Source organism: Sus scrofa, chromosome 14 (genome assembly GCF_000003025.6).
Source record: "Sus scrofa isolate TJ Tabasco breed Duroc chromosome 14, Sscrofa11.1, whole genome shotgun sequence".
In the NCBI taxonomy this organism is placed as follows: Eukaryota; Metazoa; Chordata; class Mammalia; order Artiodactyla; family Suidae; genus Sus; species Sus scrofa.
The window spans coordinates 113,136,028-113,152,907 of record NC_010456.5 but is presented as its reverse complement, the minus strand read 5'-3'; the positions used below and the strand labels follow the sequence as shown (position 1 = coordinate 113,152,907).

Here is a 16,880-nt window from a genome sequence, read left to right as displayed (position 1 = left end):
TCTCTTTTATGTTCAGAGAAGAAAAGTGATTGTCTGGCAGTACGAGCACCGTAAAAAGAAGCACAACAGCACCTGGGAGTTCTCTCTAGTTCATGTTTATTAGTCTGCATAGTGACTTATTAGATTTTCTCAACACTGGGAGAACCCCTCGGCCCCATCCATCTTACATAGGAATGCAAGTTGACGTGTTTCAATGCCTGTTATAAAAAACAAATACCCTTTAAAAAATCTGATTTAACACATTTTTATTTCACTTTTTTCCATTTCTTTATAAAACAGTCATCTCACTAGCAGCTCTCTCCCCTAGACTAGGGGAGGGGGATGGAGGAGGTTGGGCACCTCCAAAGAAAAGGGAGTTGGGGAGAAGGGCCCAGGGTTACCTCCTGAGGTTCTTCTGGGCCTGTTTCAACAATGTGTCAAAGTCAAGAGAATCAAATTTGCTCTTTACAGGAGCAGGGTCAAAGTCTTCCCGGTTGGAGTCTATAAAGGGAGAGAAAGACAAACAGCAAGGTCTCTGAGTACACCTCCCAATCACAGGGTCCTCAAATGGCCAGCAACCTCTCATATCAATAATGGATGGGGCTAAAATCACCTAGATTTAAGTCAAAAGACAGGAGAGCCCCCAATTCTCCTTTCATCCCACCCTAGAGGCTCTTCATGTTTCAGAGGAAGATAAGTCTGCCCAATTAACCCCCTCTCAAAAGGCTGGGGACATGCTGGGGGAGGAGATGAAGTATACCAAAGGCCTCCCTCCACTCACCAAGATCAGAATAGCTTCTCTTGCAGAACTGCCTGCGGCCCCCAAAGCAGAGATCAAAGGGCTGCTCATCGGCCTGCCTCAGCTTGTGGCCACTCTCAATGGCTGCAAATGCCTCCTCGGCATAGCGGTAAGTGACGAAGCCATAGTTGTCACTGGTGGGGAGGGTGAAACAGAGGCTGAAATGGCTATTTGGCCATGTGCCATGGAGAAGAGAGCTTCCCGGGGTACACTGAGGGTCTGGGGTGGTTCTTCTCATTCCCCAAACGGCCAAACCTCTAACTTCTATATAGAAAAGAAGGTATCCTACATTGCCCAGCTCACCAGAGCAACCAAGAAAGACAAGAAGCATGAAGGTGGATAAATGGGACAGAAAGGACGTCCTGACCTTAGGGCCCAACCTCACCCTTGGACACGGAAGTGGATGGTGCACTCCTCAATCTCTCCAAAAACAGAGAACCTCTGTTTCAACTCTGACCGAGTCATGCGGCCAGGTATCTTCCCAATGAAGACCACTCTTCTCTCTTCCTATGTTAGGTCAAGGAAAATTGACGTATGATGAGCCAGGGCCACAGCTGCAGGTGGCTCTCTATGCTCATGGCTTAGGGATAAGCCCCCTCCCTCCCAGCACCTGTTCCTCTACTCACTATTGCACGTTCCTTCTGCAGAACTCTCTGCCTTTGGTAATGGTCATGTGAACGGTAAGAACTGTACCTAACAAGAGAAGGAAGTGCCATCAGCTCCCCAAGACATTAGATAGCTCAAGTCTCAGAACTCTCAGGCATTTGCATCCGAGATGCACAGACTCCCTGAAAAGAGGCTCACCGCCGCCTCCTGTCACTTCTCCGGCGGGGGGATGGAGAACGGGACCGGCTTCGGGAACTAGATGATGAGGATGAGGAAGACGAGGAAGATGATGATGAAGAAGAGGAAGAGCATCTTCGGGAACGTCCAGAGGAACTGCAACTGGACCTGGAGAACAAAGGGGCATGCAGGAATGCTGAGAGGGATGCAGGTATATTCCACTTACCTTGCCTTAGCCTCAGCCCTGCCTCCCTCTCCCGAAGCTCAGAACCAAAGGCAAAGCAGAGCAGAAAAGGTCTAGAAGAACTCTTCACAGATGACCAAACTGTGAAGCTCATGAACTTGAGATGTTTTAGCACAGATCATATTTATTTTTAATTATGCAATTAAAAGTGGAAAAATAGGAGTTCCTGCTGTGGCACAATGGGATCAGCAGTGTCTTGGGAGTGCTGGAATGCTGGTTTGATCCCCAGCCCGGCACAATGGATTAAAGATCTGGTGTTGCTGAAACCATGGCTTAGGTCACATGTGCAGCATGGATATGATCCCTGTGCCGGGAACTCCATATGCCGTGGAGGCAGCCAAAAATAGAAAAATAAAAAAAAAAGAATAGAAAATGGAAAAATACTTATCAGGAAAAAAAATAATGGAGACTCAGATAAAGGACTGGGACCCTAGGTCTTATAACTGGGCCCTAGCTGTGGGGGCCAAGCAGACCTGGGTCTCTGGGACCCTGTTCCCCTCATATGTCCAATAGGAGTGCTATGACCATGGCATAAAGGGAAGGTGACTGTGCTAGACCTAAAGTAGGGGACATTTCTGAAAATAGGCTTTGCCATCAAACTCAAGAATTCTTCATTAAGTGGGAAAATTTGGGTCTATTACTGAAAAAAAAGGTATTGCCAGGAAATAAAATAGAGGAGGCCACAGTGATACCCAAAGGAACTGCCCCAGACTCTTTCCTCAAAAGATAAAGGAAGGACTGTTTGCCATTAACAACCCACTAGCCCACCATCCTGCATACCAAGAAAATACCAGAAATGAGGACTGATACAGTATGCAAAGGAACCAACTGGTCAAGATCAAACCATAATGGTCTCCCCAAGGCAGATCTCCAGGAAGCGGGAGACCTCAGAGATATCCCAGACCTCAAAGATATCCTAAACTCCAAACGGGGGTAGAAGCTATCTTCTCACAGCTTGCCTCCTTCAACAATCCAGCAAAGGGGAAGAAGACAAAAGCCAAAGACAGAAGTAGAAGCCTTAGTGCCTGAAGTATCAAACCCAATGTGCAAATGCTTTCAAAATAAACCAGAGGAGAGTATATGAACTTCCTATAGGTGGAGAGGACCTAACAGGCCATCAGAGCTCACCTTCGCCACCTCTTGTGTGGGGGGGAGAGGGACCTGGACCGGGATCGGGATGAGGAAGACGACGATGAGGATGAGGAGGAAGATGCTTCGCTGGTCCGGTTGGACCCAGAGCTGACAGATCTGCTGCTGCGGCCACGGCGGCCCTGCCAGCCCCGGCCTGGGGGGCTAGTTGACCTGCAGGCTTTTCGGTAACAGCGCACTGACCGCTGCTTGGCTGAGGGCTCAGGGTGAGTCCTAGTGTTCATGTCATTCCGGCAGGGTGAGGCCTCAGGGGACAGCAAGGTGGGTGGGGCAAGGCAAGAGGCTGGGGGATCTGCCTGCTCGTTGCTAGTCCTGTGATCAAGTGGTTCCTGGGAGGCAGCTGTGGAAGGGGGCAGGGGGGTGGCTGGACCCAGGGATAAGACGGGTTTGATGGTGATATCCTGATGGCGTTTGACGTTCCATCGGGAGCCCACCTCTGGAATGACTAGGGCGGGCATCTTTTTTGGGGGGGTCCTGCTCCGGACACAATAGTCATGGTCCCCAGAGCCCACATGGACTGGACTAGGGCCATGGACCCCTTCTTGGAGGCGGGCTGCAGCTGGATGTTTGGCCTCTGTAACTCCTTCAGGCTTCAGGGTTCCCTCCTGGGCGGTGGACTTAGGAGATTTGGCTTTGGCCAGCAGTGAGACAGCAGCCAAGGGCTTCCATAACTGATGGGGAGGGGTAGCTGGAGGGGTGAGCCCTGTGAGGGGAGGGAGGATGGAGATAGCAGGATGAATCCGATTCTACATGTCTAAGCACTGTGTATATAGACTCCAGAGACCCCCACTTCATCTCACAAAAAACATACTAAAAATGGTCAACAGCCCAACTTCTCCCCATGTTTAAACTGCTCCTTCCCCTGAGTTCCCCATCTTGGAGACCAGCAAGAGAAACCCAACAAGCTGGGGTCTTCCGGACCAAACCTAGCCGGTGGCCAGGTCCTATCTGTTCTACCTCTCCATTCTTAGACCCACCCACTGCCCCCAGCACTGCCTAACTTCTGGGCCACATCTTGCCTGGATTCATGTAATCATCTCCCAACAATCTCCTACCTCAGGCATCACACCCATCCACTTATCATCTACATCCCTGCTGGAAGGAGCACCCAAAAACCAAACTGGTGAAGTTTTTTCAATTGCTTCTTCAATATACAAGATAAACTCCAAACAGCTTGACATGGCATTCAAAGTTCCCATAACCTGACCTCAAATTTGCCACTCCAAATCTCTCTCTTACTTGAGCTCTGCCCACCACCCTGATCAGCACTACACTCCAGCCATAATGAACCACTCACAATTTCCCAGAACATACATGGCTGGGTTTGCTTTTTCAGTTCACTCAAGCTGTTCCATCTACCTAGAATGCCCGCCCCATCTCCTAAATTTACCTGATTGGTGTCAGTGATTTGCTGCCATCCCCTCTGCTTTGGGGATTACCTTCTATGTAACCCTGCCCTGACTGCGCCCTTCCAGAGCCCACTATAAATCACACAGGCTTCTGTAAGACACAACCTCTGATACTCAACATGCTCATGTGTTTACACATCTGCTCCCTGAACTATATGAACCTTAAGAATGAGGATCAGATCTCTGTATCCCCAACACCAACACACACTTGGTGCAGAGTGGGTTCTACACACATTTGCCACAGAAACTAATCAAAGGCAGAGTTCCCCACCCTGAACCCACCTGCCACGTTGGCCAGCTCTGGGGCTTGTAACCGGTCTAGGGGCCTCTTCTCCTGGGGAGTGTCAACGCTGCTGGCGGGGGGGAAAAGGGAAAGCCTGATTCATTGCCTCCTCAACATCTTGTACATCTGCTTTCCTCACAGAGCCATGGGAGAGGGGTGTTGAAAGGAATGGGGGGCACAAACTGCCCCGATCATTCCCTTCCAGCATAAAAGAGATCTTAGTGACTGAATTATACACAGGGTGGATCTCAATTCTGTTCTGCCCAATTCCTGGAGGCAGGCTATGACCCTGAATACCCCCACCTCCTTCATGACAAGAGTCTCCTGTGCCTGGCTCAAACCAACCCAAAAGCACTGTGGAGGAGAATGCTTGGCCAAATAGGATGGTATTCCACAAACATGAGAAATGAAAAAGGCCTCAGAAGAATGGGGAATAAGCAGGTCCAGGATGCCTGTGTCCTCCAAGGAGTCAGGGGAGCCCTAGCCATGAACATCCTCCCCTACCTTTCCTTATACCTTCACCCATATTGAACAACCCTAAAGTCTGCTAAATAAAGGAAAGAAATCCCCAAAGGCATGACTTGCCAGAAGATAAAAGGCATCACCATTTGGAACCCCAGACTGGAATCAGTCAGAAGATGGTACATATATATCCTCCTACCTCGCCACCCAAGAGAGTGCCCAGCAGTGATGGGCTGAGCAGGGAGTGGGGAAACAGGAAAAGACTCTAGAGCTGACTAAATGTCCCTGTGACAGAGGCATCCAGTTGACAGTCCTGGAGCGCCGGCCGGCTGCTGACCAACAGCTGTAGGGTAACTCGCTCATGTCTCCATACTTACCCTGAGTTTCCTACAGCCAGGCTGTCAGCAGGAGCCGGGGGAGGACACTCTTTTTTGGCTGCAAAGAAACCATATTAGTTAAAAGCCCAACCAGATGTTCCATATTGAGGAGGCGCAGAAGGACTGGCTTCAAGACCCAAAGGAGGAAAATCCACTCTGCCTACACATTTCACTGGGGAGAGATTCATTCTCCTCCAGTAGGTGGCCAAGTACTAGTTTTAATCAGGTCTCTGCTCAGAAACACCCACAGTCCCCCACCGAATCTGAGTTCAAATCCAAATTTCTAAGTCTAGTAGTATTCCAGGTCCTATATACCCTCCTAACTTCTTTTTTGTCTTTTTTTTTTTTTAATTTTAGGGCCGCACCTGCAGCATTTGGAGGTTCCCAGGTTAGAGGTCGAATCAGAGCTACAGCTGCCGGCCTATGTCACAACCACAGCAACGCCAGATCCGAACCGCGTCTGCAACCTACACCACAGCTTGTGACAACGCCGGATCCTCAGCCCATGAGGCCAGGGATTGAACCTGTGTCCTCATGGATGCTACTCAGATTCATTTCCACTGAGCCACGATGGGAACTCCCTAACTAACTTCTTAGTCTTGTAACCTACTCTTGATCCGCATTTATATTTTCTACTTTACCAATTCAGGAGTCATTTCTGCAGATTCTTCTCCCCATAAGTTCCTAGAGTACAGGACACAGTATGCTCCACAGTTTCTAGACCCAGGCCTTGTACTGAGAAGCTGAGCTAGCTAGCTATCCACTGCCTTCCAAATATACCACAGGCAATCTTCCTATCCTCTGCCTTTATTCACCACCATCTCTCTGAATTCCTGTCTTTTTTTTTTTTTTTTTTTTTGGTCTTTTTGTCTTTTCTTGGGCCGCTCCTGCGGCATATGGAGGTTCCCAGGCTAGGGGTCCAATCGGAGCTGTAGCTGCCAGCCTACACCAGAGCCACAGCAACGCGGGATCTGAGCCGCGTCTGCAACCTACACCACAGCTCACAGCAATGCCAGATCGTTAACCCACTGAGCAAGGCCAGGGATCAAACCCGCAACCTCATGGTTCCTAGTATGATTCGTTAACCACTGGCCACAACGGGAACTCCTGAATTCCTGTCTTTCAAGTAGCTCGAGAACTACTTCCCTCTAGAAAAATGTTCCCAAAGAACCCAACCCACTTGGATCTCCTCATCCATCCACTTTTTTTTTTCTGTGGGGTGGGGGAAGGGCACTATGTGCAGCCACTTGGATCTCAGTTCCCAAACCAGGGACTGAACCCAGGCCACAGCAGTCAAAGTGCCAAGCCCTGACCATTCCACCACCAGGGAACTCCCCCATCCATCTACTCCTTACAGTTCTTGCCATATTGTACCCACCACCCTTCCCTGGCTTAGATTGTGTCACAGGTGAATCCTGTCTTACTATTCCAATTAGGGGACTACTCTAGTGGCTGAGACTACTCATCTCCCTCCCCTCCCCACCTAGTTTAAGCAACTACAGGGCTGGGCCCAAAGGAAATATCAACGAAAGGGGCTGGAGCAAAGTTACCCAGGTTCCCTCACCTTCTGATTTCTCAAACTGCTCCAGCAGACTGGACAGGTCCGAGGCCTCAATTCCTGTGGAAGCACACAACACGGGATTGAAAACCAGCCCCTACCTATCAATGAGCACACAGGTCCCAGAAGTCCCAAATTACCTCCCTTCTCCTATATGCTCCCCCTGCCCACTGTACTAAGTAAACCAAGGCAGCAACACAAAGCAGGAAGGGATCGAACTAAGCCAGGCTTCTACCTCGGAAGAACTCTCCAAAGAAATTCAACAAAGGCCAGCCCCATCAAGATGGTTAACCCTGTTTTACAGAGGACACTCCTCACATAACCCCCATACCATTCCTCACACCAGTGAACCATGTAGCACTCACCAATCTCACTGATGAAAGCCTGCACCACGTCCTCGGGACCCTGGGTACGTGGGGTAGGCAGAAAGGACAGTTTCCTTAGACGGGCTGGGTGGACAGCAGGCAGTTTGGTGGCAGTGCTCTGCCTTGGTGCAGGTGTAGGAACAGCCTTGGCAGCAGGAGAGGGGGGCTTCTCCTTGGGCCTAGTCTCCAGGGGCTCAGGCTTTAGCCTCTCCGATGCAGGCTCCTCAACAGCCACACTCTCAGCAGACAGACATGGGGGAGCCTTAATCCGAGGGCTGTGCACCGGGGAGGACACCTTGTGTTTGGAATGGGGACATGCAGGCACCGGTGTGACCTCCACTTTGGTGGGCTCTATTTGGGGAGCTCCCTGGCCAGCTGCCCCAAGACTGAGGGGAGGAGCCATTGGCACAGTTAGCACATTTTCAGGAGGGCCAACTGGGATGCCACTGGGCTCCACCTTGGATTGAGGAACAGCTCTCCCAGCAGAGTTTAGAGGCAAAGGAGGTGGGGGAACAGTAGGCCAGAATGGAGGGTGTTGCAGCCCTGGGCCCCATCCCAAGGGCCCATAGGTACAGCTGGAGCTATAAGGTGGAACTGTGGCAGGAGGAGGCACCCAAGGCACATTGCAAGTGGGGGGCACAGCATAGGTGCCAGGAGTACCAGACACAAGGGGCACTGTTGGTGGGGGGGTAGGCAAGGATAGCCAGAAGGGGACACAGGGGGATAACAAGGCCAAGGGGGCACAGGGGCATAGTGAGTATAGGGATCAGGTGGCACTGGCCCCATAGACATCGGAAGACTAGGAGGCTGCAAGGGTGGTGGGGGCAAACTGGGGACCCCTTGCCCACTTGTGGGAAGAGGCAGCATGGGGGACATGCCCAGGCCACCTGTGGGAAACGGCAGAGCAGTGGGCACTGTGGGGGGCATGGACTGTACAGCAGGTGGTGGAAGTCTCGCCGGCAGTAGCATCTCTTGGGACGGCACCTGCTCAGTGGGAGTTGAGGCCACAGGTTTGCTTGTAGGTGGCTCAGGACTAGGAGAAGCAGGGCTAGGACCCACAGGCGCAAAGCAAGCCTCAGGAGGAGCCTCAGAGCTTCTCTGCAGAGCCGTTTTCTTGGCTGGAGCTGGTGGGATGACAAGACAAGGGATGTCTGCCAGCCCTGTAGGAGTCTCTGGGAGGCTGGGCCACTTCCCAGCTGGGGGCTGGGGGTTCCGCTCTTCTGCCTCCGCTTGGCGCTGCTGCCTTCGGCGCCGATACTCAGACAGGCTAAGAGGCCGAGGCCTGGCTTCCTGGGTTGTGGCACTGGTACCACTTTCCCCCTTCAGAGTACCTGCGACCTCCTTGACTTCAGGGTTGACAGCCTTTGGGAGGTCTGAAGATTCTGACTCCAGAAGCTGCGGGGGTGAACTCCCCTGGGCTGATGACACTGCACCACGCCTGGGATCAGTTGGCCTAGACTTAACTAGCACAGGGTCAACTGGAGCCAAGTCACTGGAAACAGAGTCAACTTGTACTGGGTTGGCCAGGACAGGGTCAACTGGAGGCAAGTCATCTGAGATGGGAACAACCACTACAGGGTCAATTGCTACAGGGTCAGTCAGGGCTGGATCATTAAGCACTGAGTCGGCTGAGAGAGCATCAACCAGCTCTGAATTGGCTGAAGCAAGGTCAACGGGTACGGGATCAGCTACAACAGAGTCAACCACGGTGGAATCAGCTTCAACAGAGTCAAGTGGCATGGGATCAGCTTGAGCAGAGTCAACCACTGAAAGATGGGATGAAACAGGGTTGGCTTGGATGGGGTCAACCAGGCTGGGGTAGAGATCTAGAGGACTTTCTTTAGCAGGACTAGCTTGTCCAGTACTACCCTGCAAGTTCCCATTCCCAGAGCTGGGCTTCTCCAAGGTAGCTGCCCAGGCCCGAGCCCAAGCCCGGGGCTTCCCTCTACCATGAGGAGGCCCAATCTCTCTTTGAAGGTCCTCCTGAGGCAAGCTGCCTCCCTGAGAGGCCACCTCTGTAACTGCTGTAGACTGCCCACGAGAAGCTGACCTCAGCCTCCTGGTATAGCCTTCGGCACAGGCAGCTGGCTGCTCCTTGCTCTTCTTTCTCCTGCCTTTTCGAGCTCTCTGGGAACTTAGCATTGCATTGACTGGAGGGTTCTGAGGCCCCTTGGGTGCCACTGGTTCTGTGATCTCCCTGGGCTCCAACAAGCAGGCCGACTCCAGCTTTTCCTTTGAGTCCAGTGACAACCCCTCTTTCTCAGGGCAGAGGGCTTCCTTGGGCACAGCAGCCTCTGCTTCTGCCTCCAGTGTAGGCATGAGCAGCTGCAAAGCTGGACTGGCATCTAGTGTGTCATCCAGGATCACAGACTGGGGTCCAGTAGGGATCTGCCGCACGACAACTGGGATCTCCAGGTCATTGCCAGCTGTGGCCGCCTGGCCCACAATCTCCAGCACCACACAATCCTCAGGCAGAGTCAAGTCATCTGGCTGCTCCTGAAGCTCATCCTCGAGTGCTGTCAGGTGGGTGAGGCTGGGCAGGCAGTACGGGTGCATGGCTCGCACCAGTTCACTCAGGGAGGAGATGCTCTCGTCACCAGCTGCCTGTACGGCCATCTCTACTGCTGCTGCTCTATCTTCCTCCTCGGGACAGGCCAGGTGCATGGGGAAGTCTGGGATGCTGCTCACAGAGTTATCAAGCTCCCCAGCAAGCATCTCACTGCTGAAACCAGCCACCTCCTCCTCTTCCTCCCCATCACTACGCTGCTGAGGAGGAGGGGACTGACCCCAGCGGGGTCTTGATCTTGGAGGTCTCCAGCTAGGAAGCTTGGGGGAGGAAGTCTCTAAGAAGGAGGGTGGAGAAAAGTCCCAAGGGGCATCTGCGAGAGACATCTCAACCTACAGGAGAAAAGAAAAGCCGCAGGAGTTTTTTCCCAGGAATTTATTTTTCTGGACCTGTCCCACATCCTCCTCCCCACTGGGAGGCCATAAGGCTCCTTAGGTCAGGCTTACCCCACTCACTCTACTACTGCCTGTGCTGGGCCCCAATGGGTCAGTTGGGGTGATGAGGTCACGTTCGGGGGGTGTCCGAGAGAGGCTGAGCAGCCTGTGCAGCTAAAAGAAGAAAAATGACCTGAGATGAGTTTGTGCTTCAGAACTACATGAGGAGGCCCAGGGACATGATCCTAACCACTGCACCAACCACACATCCCCTCCCCCTCATCCCACACTTACAGAGGAGCCCTCCCGAGGTGACACAAGCAGCTCCGAGTCAGGAATGCTGTCAAATGGAGACAGGTTCTCGGAATCTGCATTGTCCAAAATCTCTGTCAGAGCTGTGAGCAGCGACACTTCATTCTGGTCCTCCAGAGATAACCTGCTCTGCTCAGGAAAGACAACAGGAAGGTCCCACCATCATCCTTGATGACCTGCCAGGGCGCTGAGAAGGACTGCCAAGAGACTCAGTCTCCCAGGCTCAGGTCAGCTCAATTTGCCAGAGAGAGAGCAGGGTACCAGGAGGCATTTACTCATTTACTACCAGCCACCACCTCTCTAGTGTCAAGAGATCTGTCAAAATTGATTCTTGAACTTACGCTTCATACTCCCTCCACCCCCAGGTAAGATGCGGGATGCTTAGCAGACAACCTTGGCTAAGCTGGAAGTGGACTTAAGACAAAGATTAGAAACCTGTGGACATGTAAGTCAGAGACCCAGGCACGGGGAAAGGCCTTGGACTTCGGTTAGGTCCAGCAAGGTATCCTTTTACATGAGATATAACCTGGCAGTCTGTAGCCCAACTCTCACTTAGAAACAAAAATATACTTCAAAGACTCCGGTTGGGTAACCAGGAGCCAAGGTTCTGGGACAGCAAAGCCACTGAGTCCCAGACAAAGCTCTTACCTGAAGACCTCCAAGCCCAAACCCAGCTCACCTCTCCAAGGCTACCAAAATCCTCAATGAGGGAGATGAGAGAGGCATCCATATAGCTGTGCATGGTCCCCAGCAGTGTGCCATCCTGCAGTATCAGCTCTTCCATCTCCAGGTCCTTGTCCCTCACACAGGGTCCCAGCCGAGACAGACTGACAAAGCCAGAATCATCCCCTTCCTCATGAAGCAGCACCTGGGGAAAAGGGGGAGAAAATCAGAAAGGCACAGTGAAGGCTACAGGGCATGGGCTGATACACTCTGTAAAGCAGCTCCACCAACGGCCTGGGACTCAGCAGGAGCCCCACAGCCAAACCTTTGGACTTGCTGGGCTGAGAGAAGTACAACCTATGAGCCAAAGCCCCAATCATATGGCAGTGTTCAAGGACCTTCCAGGAAAAAAAAAGTTGTAGACTCCATGTAGAAACACTTGGAGGAGTTCCCGTCGTGGTGCAGTGGTTAACGAATCCAACTAGGAACCATGAGGTTGAGGGTTCGATCCCTGCCCTTGCTCAGTGGGTTAAGGATCCGGTGTTGCCGTGAGCTGTGGTGTAGTTTGCAGACGTGGCTCAGATCCTGCGTTGCTGTGGCTCTGGCGTAGGCTGGCAGCTGCAGCTCCAATTGGACCCCTAGCCTGGGAACCTCCATATGCCGCAGGAACGGACCAAGAAATGGCAAAAAGACAAAAAAAAAAAAAAAAAAAAAAAAAAAAGAAACACTTGGAGCCACACAAGATGGTTAAACTGGGGAATAAAAACATCAAAAAGACCAAGATTGTTCAGAAGAGTCATCTGCTGGCAGTGGTGAAGACAGACCTCTAAGGGGCACAGCAAAGAGGCCAGCAAGCAACAATTCCAGCTATAACCGCTTTAACTCCCTCAAAGCCCACTTAGGGCTTTCTTCTCTGCTTAAATCAAGAAGACACCTGAGGCTTCCCCAACCCATCTCTCCTTACATGTGTGAATTCATGCCTTTCTGTATCACTCACTTTTCTGGCAAATCACATCCTACTCCTTCCTACTCCCTCCCACCCCATGACCTTCCTTGCACCATTACTTAAACTAGATTCCAAGTTCCTTTGGGGCAAATAACCCTCTGTATCCTATCAGTTTATATTCTTCTTGGCTCTCTCGGAAGGGTTTAAACTGCTTATACTTCTTGAACATCCATGATGCCCAGCACAGTGTATCACTGTATACACAGCTGACAGTCACACTTATCTCACACTTGTATTTTGAAGGCCCTACATACAGGGTGCCACCCAACCTCTCCAAGGAAGTTGCCAGGGAAATGTCTCTTCCCTACCCCTACCAAGGTAGAACAAAAGAAGGGGAAGCCTGATCCTGTGGATAGAAAAGCCCCACCCTACCTCTTCCCTGAGAACTAGCAACATCTTCAGCCTTGTCAAGCAGGGAGCCACCCGCCCAGGCCTGTCAAGTGTGGGCGTCGGCAGGGCCAGAAGTGGCTGGAAGGGCTGGCAAGGCCAGAGGCCAGAAGCAGGGGTACCTCCACTACAACAAACTACAGATAATATAAAACTAGAAAACAGGAACAAACACAAAGCCTCTCCTTTGCAGCAAAGGGAAACTCTGCACCTCTTCCAAAAGAAAAACAGCAACAGGCATGACTTCACACACCCCCTCCTAACCAACCTGAAGAGTTACAATGCCCGAAGAGAGGAAAGGATAGATAGGGACACTTTAGGAGACCAGGCTCAGAGATGAAGTGAAAGGTGGCAGGTTTTAGGCACTAACTCCTCCCAGGCCTTCACAATCCAGTAATTACAACCAGCAGCTGAATAGCACCTGGCTCAGCAAACACTCCTAGGTGAGCAAGGAGGCTACATCTTGATTTGCCACCTACCTGACTCAGCCACTAGGCCAGAATCTCAAGACAATGCCCAGCTTTAGGAACCACTCATCACCACTTCTATTAGGCAGGTACTAGAGCCCCAGTCAGAAGCACCCCCCTCTTCACCTGACCTCTCCCATCCCTCCCCTCATTCCCCAAACAGCACAGTTTTCAGAGAACCAAGATCATCTAGGGGCTAAGCCCAGACTAAAAGTGAACCAGCCAACAGCATCTCTAACTTTAGCAACCTCCCAACTGGCTTTCCCACATTCAGTTTGTCCCTGCAGCATTCAAAGCCAGCTATAAACTTTAAAATACACATTTGATCATCTCTTGAGACCCTCCCTAATTCCCTCAAGGGCATCTTCCTGCCCTCAGTGTTAAGTTTAAAATCCTTAAGTGCTTTTCAGCATGCCATGGGCATGCCCTCCCCTCCCAAAAAGGCTTTCAGTTGTCCTGGTATTCCCCACCAGACTCCTCCAGTGTGCCAGTGTGTCTTCTCTCACTGCTGTCTCTGTACACACCAGCCATATGTCTCGGTTTTGCCAGTAAGTCATGTTCTCTCTCCCACCTCAAGGCCTTCATATACTATTCCATTTGAGGAAAACTGCTCCCCCCCACCCTCTGCCCACATATACAGTCTCAGCTTAAAATGTCCCTTCCCAGACACCGGAGATAGATTACTGCTGCTGATTATATAATCCCATAAAGCATATTGCTGTGCTTTCCTTTTGTCCCAGTCATTATTTACTATCTGTCTAACAGGATAAAAACATAAGATCCTGGAGAACAGGCACCATGTGTGGTTCACCACAGTATCCCCTATGTCTGAATACAACAGAATCCCAATAAACAGCTGGTGGACTGACTAGCTTCCACATACTCATCTCAGTCTACGTGTCTGCAGTGAACAATCTCTCCATGAGACTCTCTGCAACCCCAAACGACCACCTAACTTGGATTAGAGCTGGATCATGGATCCTTCCTGCCTCTCCTCAAAGAGTGGGCAGCACCAGCTCCACAAGATGTGGCCTCTGAGAAAGGAAGAGTAAAGGGGGGTAGGCAGCTTCCAAGTTAGAGCCCCAGAAGCCATTCACCCCAAGGCAAGGGCCTGGATTGGTCTACCAGAAATGACATTACCTGGCAGCTTGCAGCCCAACTCCCATCTAGAGAGAGAGAGAGAGGAGAGAAAAAAAACTTTCAAGGACTCAGCTTAATTGCTTAAGAGAGATAACAGCTCTAAGTCTTGCCCACCTCCACTCTGGGTGGGAACCTTTAAGAAGTGCTGTTAAAAAGTGGGACGATAACACTTTTAAGAACTGGAGGCCAAGAAAAGAGAATGTGACTTCTCCCCATTCAATAAACATTCAACTAGTGTGAACTGTTCTCAAATCCCCTCCAAGTTTTGCTTTCCCCAGGAAAAATTCCAGAGACGCTTAACAGACCATTTCAATATGTATGTGTCAAGGCACAGGAGCAGGCCTTAGCTGCCTCCCCAAGAGATGCTGGAGGAAGAAGTAAGGGAAGGAGAGAGGATTCTTTCCCTTACTTCAGCCTGTCCCATGTAAATGTTGACACTCCTCATGCCCCTTAAATCACGACTGAGACAGGACTGCAGGCAATCAAAATGCCAGTGCCCATGACTCACAACCCACCCCAAGCCGGTCAGGCAGAAGCCGCCCCAAGCTCACTCCACGGCCCTCCAAACTCAACCCTCTACCCTCCCTAACACACTCCGCCCTCCGCAAGAAACTACCCAAGGACTACCCGCACATCTGGAAAGTCCTTCACCATCCGCACATCAGGCAACCCATACCAAAGCAAAAGGAAAAAAAAAACTGCTCCAAGGCTCTAGGCAACGTTGATTCTAGAAACCCCTACCTTCCTTCCCAGCCTGGGGTCCCCAGTCCCGACAGGAGATGGCGGGACTGACCGAGACACACCCAGTTCCCGGCAGTGCGGCTCCAGCGCAGATACTAGATGCCCGGCAGCCGGGAGCGGGAGCCACGTGGACATCCCTTCCCCGCCCCCACGTGGACCCGCTGCCGGCGCCCCCCCCCCCCGTCTAACCCACGTGGGTGTCGGGGCCGCCTCGAGGGGGAGGGGTAGCAGACAAGTTCTCCCGGGAAAATCGCTCCCCCCACCCCACGTGGCTCCGAAAGGTACTGCGGCGCTGGGCTGAGGGCACCCCCACTAAGGATCCCAAGAAGGAGGTCTTACTCTATGACTCCAAGTACGAATCCTTGACCTCCCCCCCACCACCACGGGCCATGTTTCCGACACCCGGCTCTGCCCCTCTGGCGTTCCGGAGGAATGGCCTTAAGGACCCTGCCTCTGTCCGCATCCTCCCAGCAGACCCAGGTCTGCTCGGTCCGACCCGTCTCCTGTAGCGAGCGACCCGGCATCGACTCCCGAACGCTTCTTCCCTTTTCCTGTGGCGTCCACGTGTCACCGCCCGGCACACGCCGCTCTGCTGCCAGCCCCGGGCCGCCCGCCAGTCTCTCACCTGCTCCCCGCTGCTCACAGCACCCACAGTGCCATACGGCGCTTGGCTCCGACTCCCCCAACCGCTGCTGCGTACCCCACCGCCAGGGTCGGGGCCGGGGCCCCCACTCGGAGGCGGCGCGACTCCGTCTCTCCGTGCCCGGCGCGCCGCCATCTTGGCCCCTGAACACCCAGCGCAGCTCTGATTGCCGGCGCCGCCTCGCCCAGCCGATTGTGGGAAGGGAACTACAACTCCCGAGAGACACTGCAAGACTACGAATCCCAGAAGACCGAGCGGGGATACCGGCTTGCACAGAGGAAGAGGGCACTAGCCTCGCGAGGGAGCCTGGGAGTAGTAGTCGCCTTCAGCAGAAGTCCAAGTGGCACGTGCTATAGGCATACTGTATAGTTTTGTATTGCGCGGAGAGACCTGGTGGGGAGCGGGAGGTAATAATAGAACTAATATGTGCACATCTTATTTTCCTTACATGTCCAAATGTCGGAATGCCTTTTTTGGTCTGACGTTTTACCTGCTGTTCATTCCGTTTCACCTTAGTCGAAGTGGGCCTGTGTTTTGAAACAGCACCCCCTCGTGGGCACCCAAATGCCAGGAGCTAAATCTCATCTTATACACTGCTGCAGTATTGGGAGTTTAACCTTAAACTTCTCTCAGAGCTACCCTCAGAGTAGCTTCTCTTAGAGATACTCAGAAATTCACGTTGACTTTCATTACAAATTTTCTTCCTGCTGCTGCAGATCATCTTGCTGTCCTCCAAGGCAACAGATATTCTCTTGCCTTGTTTTCCTGTCTGGAATACTTGAATCTTGAAATATCTTTGATGCCCTATTTTATCCGGGAAAGCCTTTTTGGTCATCCCAGCCAACCGTGATACCTCTTTGTATATCTGCAGTCCATCATTTTTTTTTTTTTTTGTCTTTTTGCTATTTCTTTGGGCCACTTCCGCGGCATATGGAAGTTCCCAGGCTAGGGGTCCACATCAGAGCTACGGTTGCCGGCCTATGCCAGAGCCACAGCAATGTGGGATCCGAGCCGCGTCTGTGACCTACACCACAGCTAACGGCAACGCCAGATCGTTAACCCACTGAGCAAGGGCAGGGACCGAACCCGCAACCTCATGGTTCCATGTCGGATTTGTTAACCACTGCGCCACGACGGGAACTCCATCATTATATTTTTTTTTAAAGTTTTGTA

At 52.0% G+C, this 16,880-nt stretch overlaps 1 protein-coding gene across 1 annotated transcript; it reads right to left on the bottom strand.

Moving 5' to 3' along the window:
* PPRC1 (peroxisome proliferator-activated receptor gamma, coactivator-related 1) lies at nucleotides 80-15,896 on the bottom strand. Its single transcript, XM_021072738.1, is given in 16 exon segments — nucleotides 80-197; nucleotides 381-480; nucleotides 761-912; nucleotides 1,164-1,285; nucleotides 1,405-1,471; nucleotides 1,583-1,729; nucleotides 2,934-3,657; nucleotides 4,646-4,716; nucleotides 5,486-5,543; nucleotides 7,050-7,103; nucleotides 7,409-8,098; nucleotides 8,101-10,306; nucleotides 10,421-10,522; nucleotides 10,643-10,789; nucleotides 11,340-11,528; nucleotides 15,690-15,896. Coding segments are annotated over 16 exon segments (4,989 nt in total). The 5' UTR covers nucleotides 15,843-15,896; the 3' UTR covers nucleotides 80-190.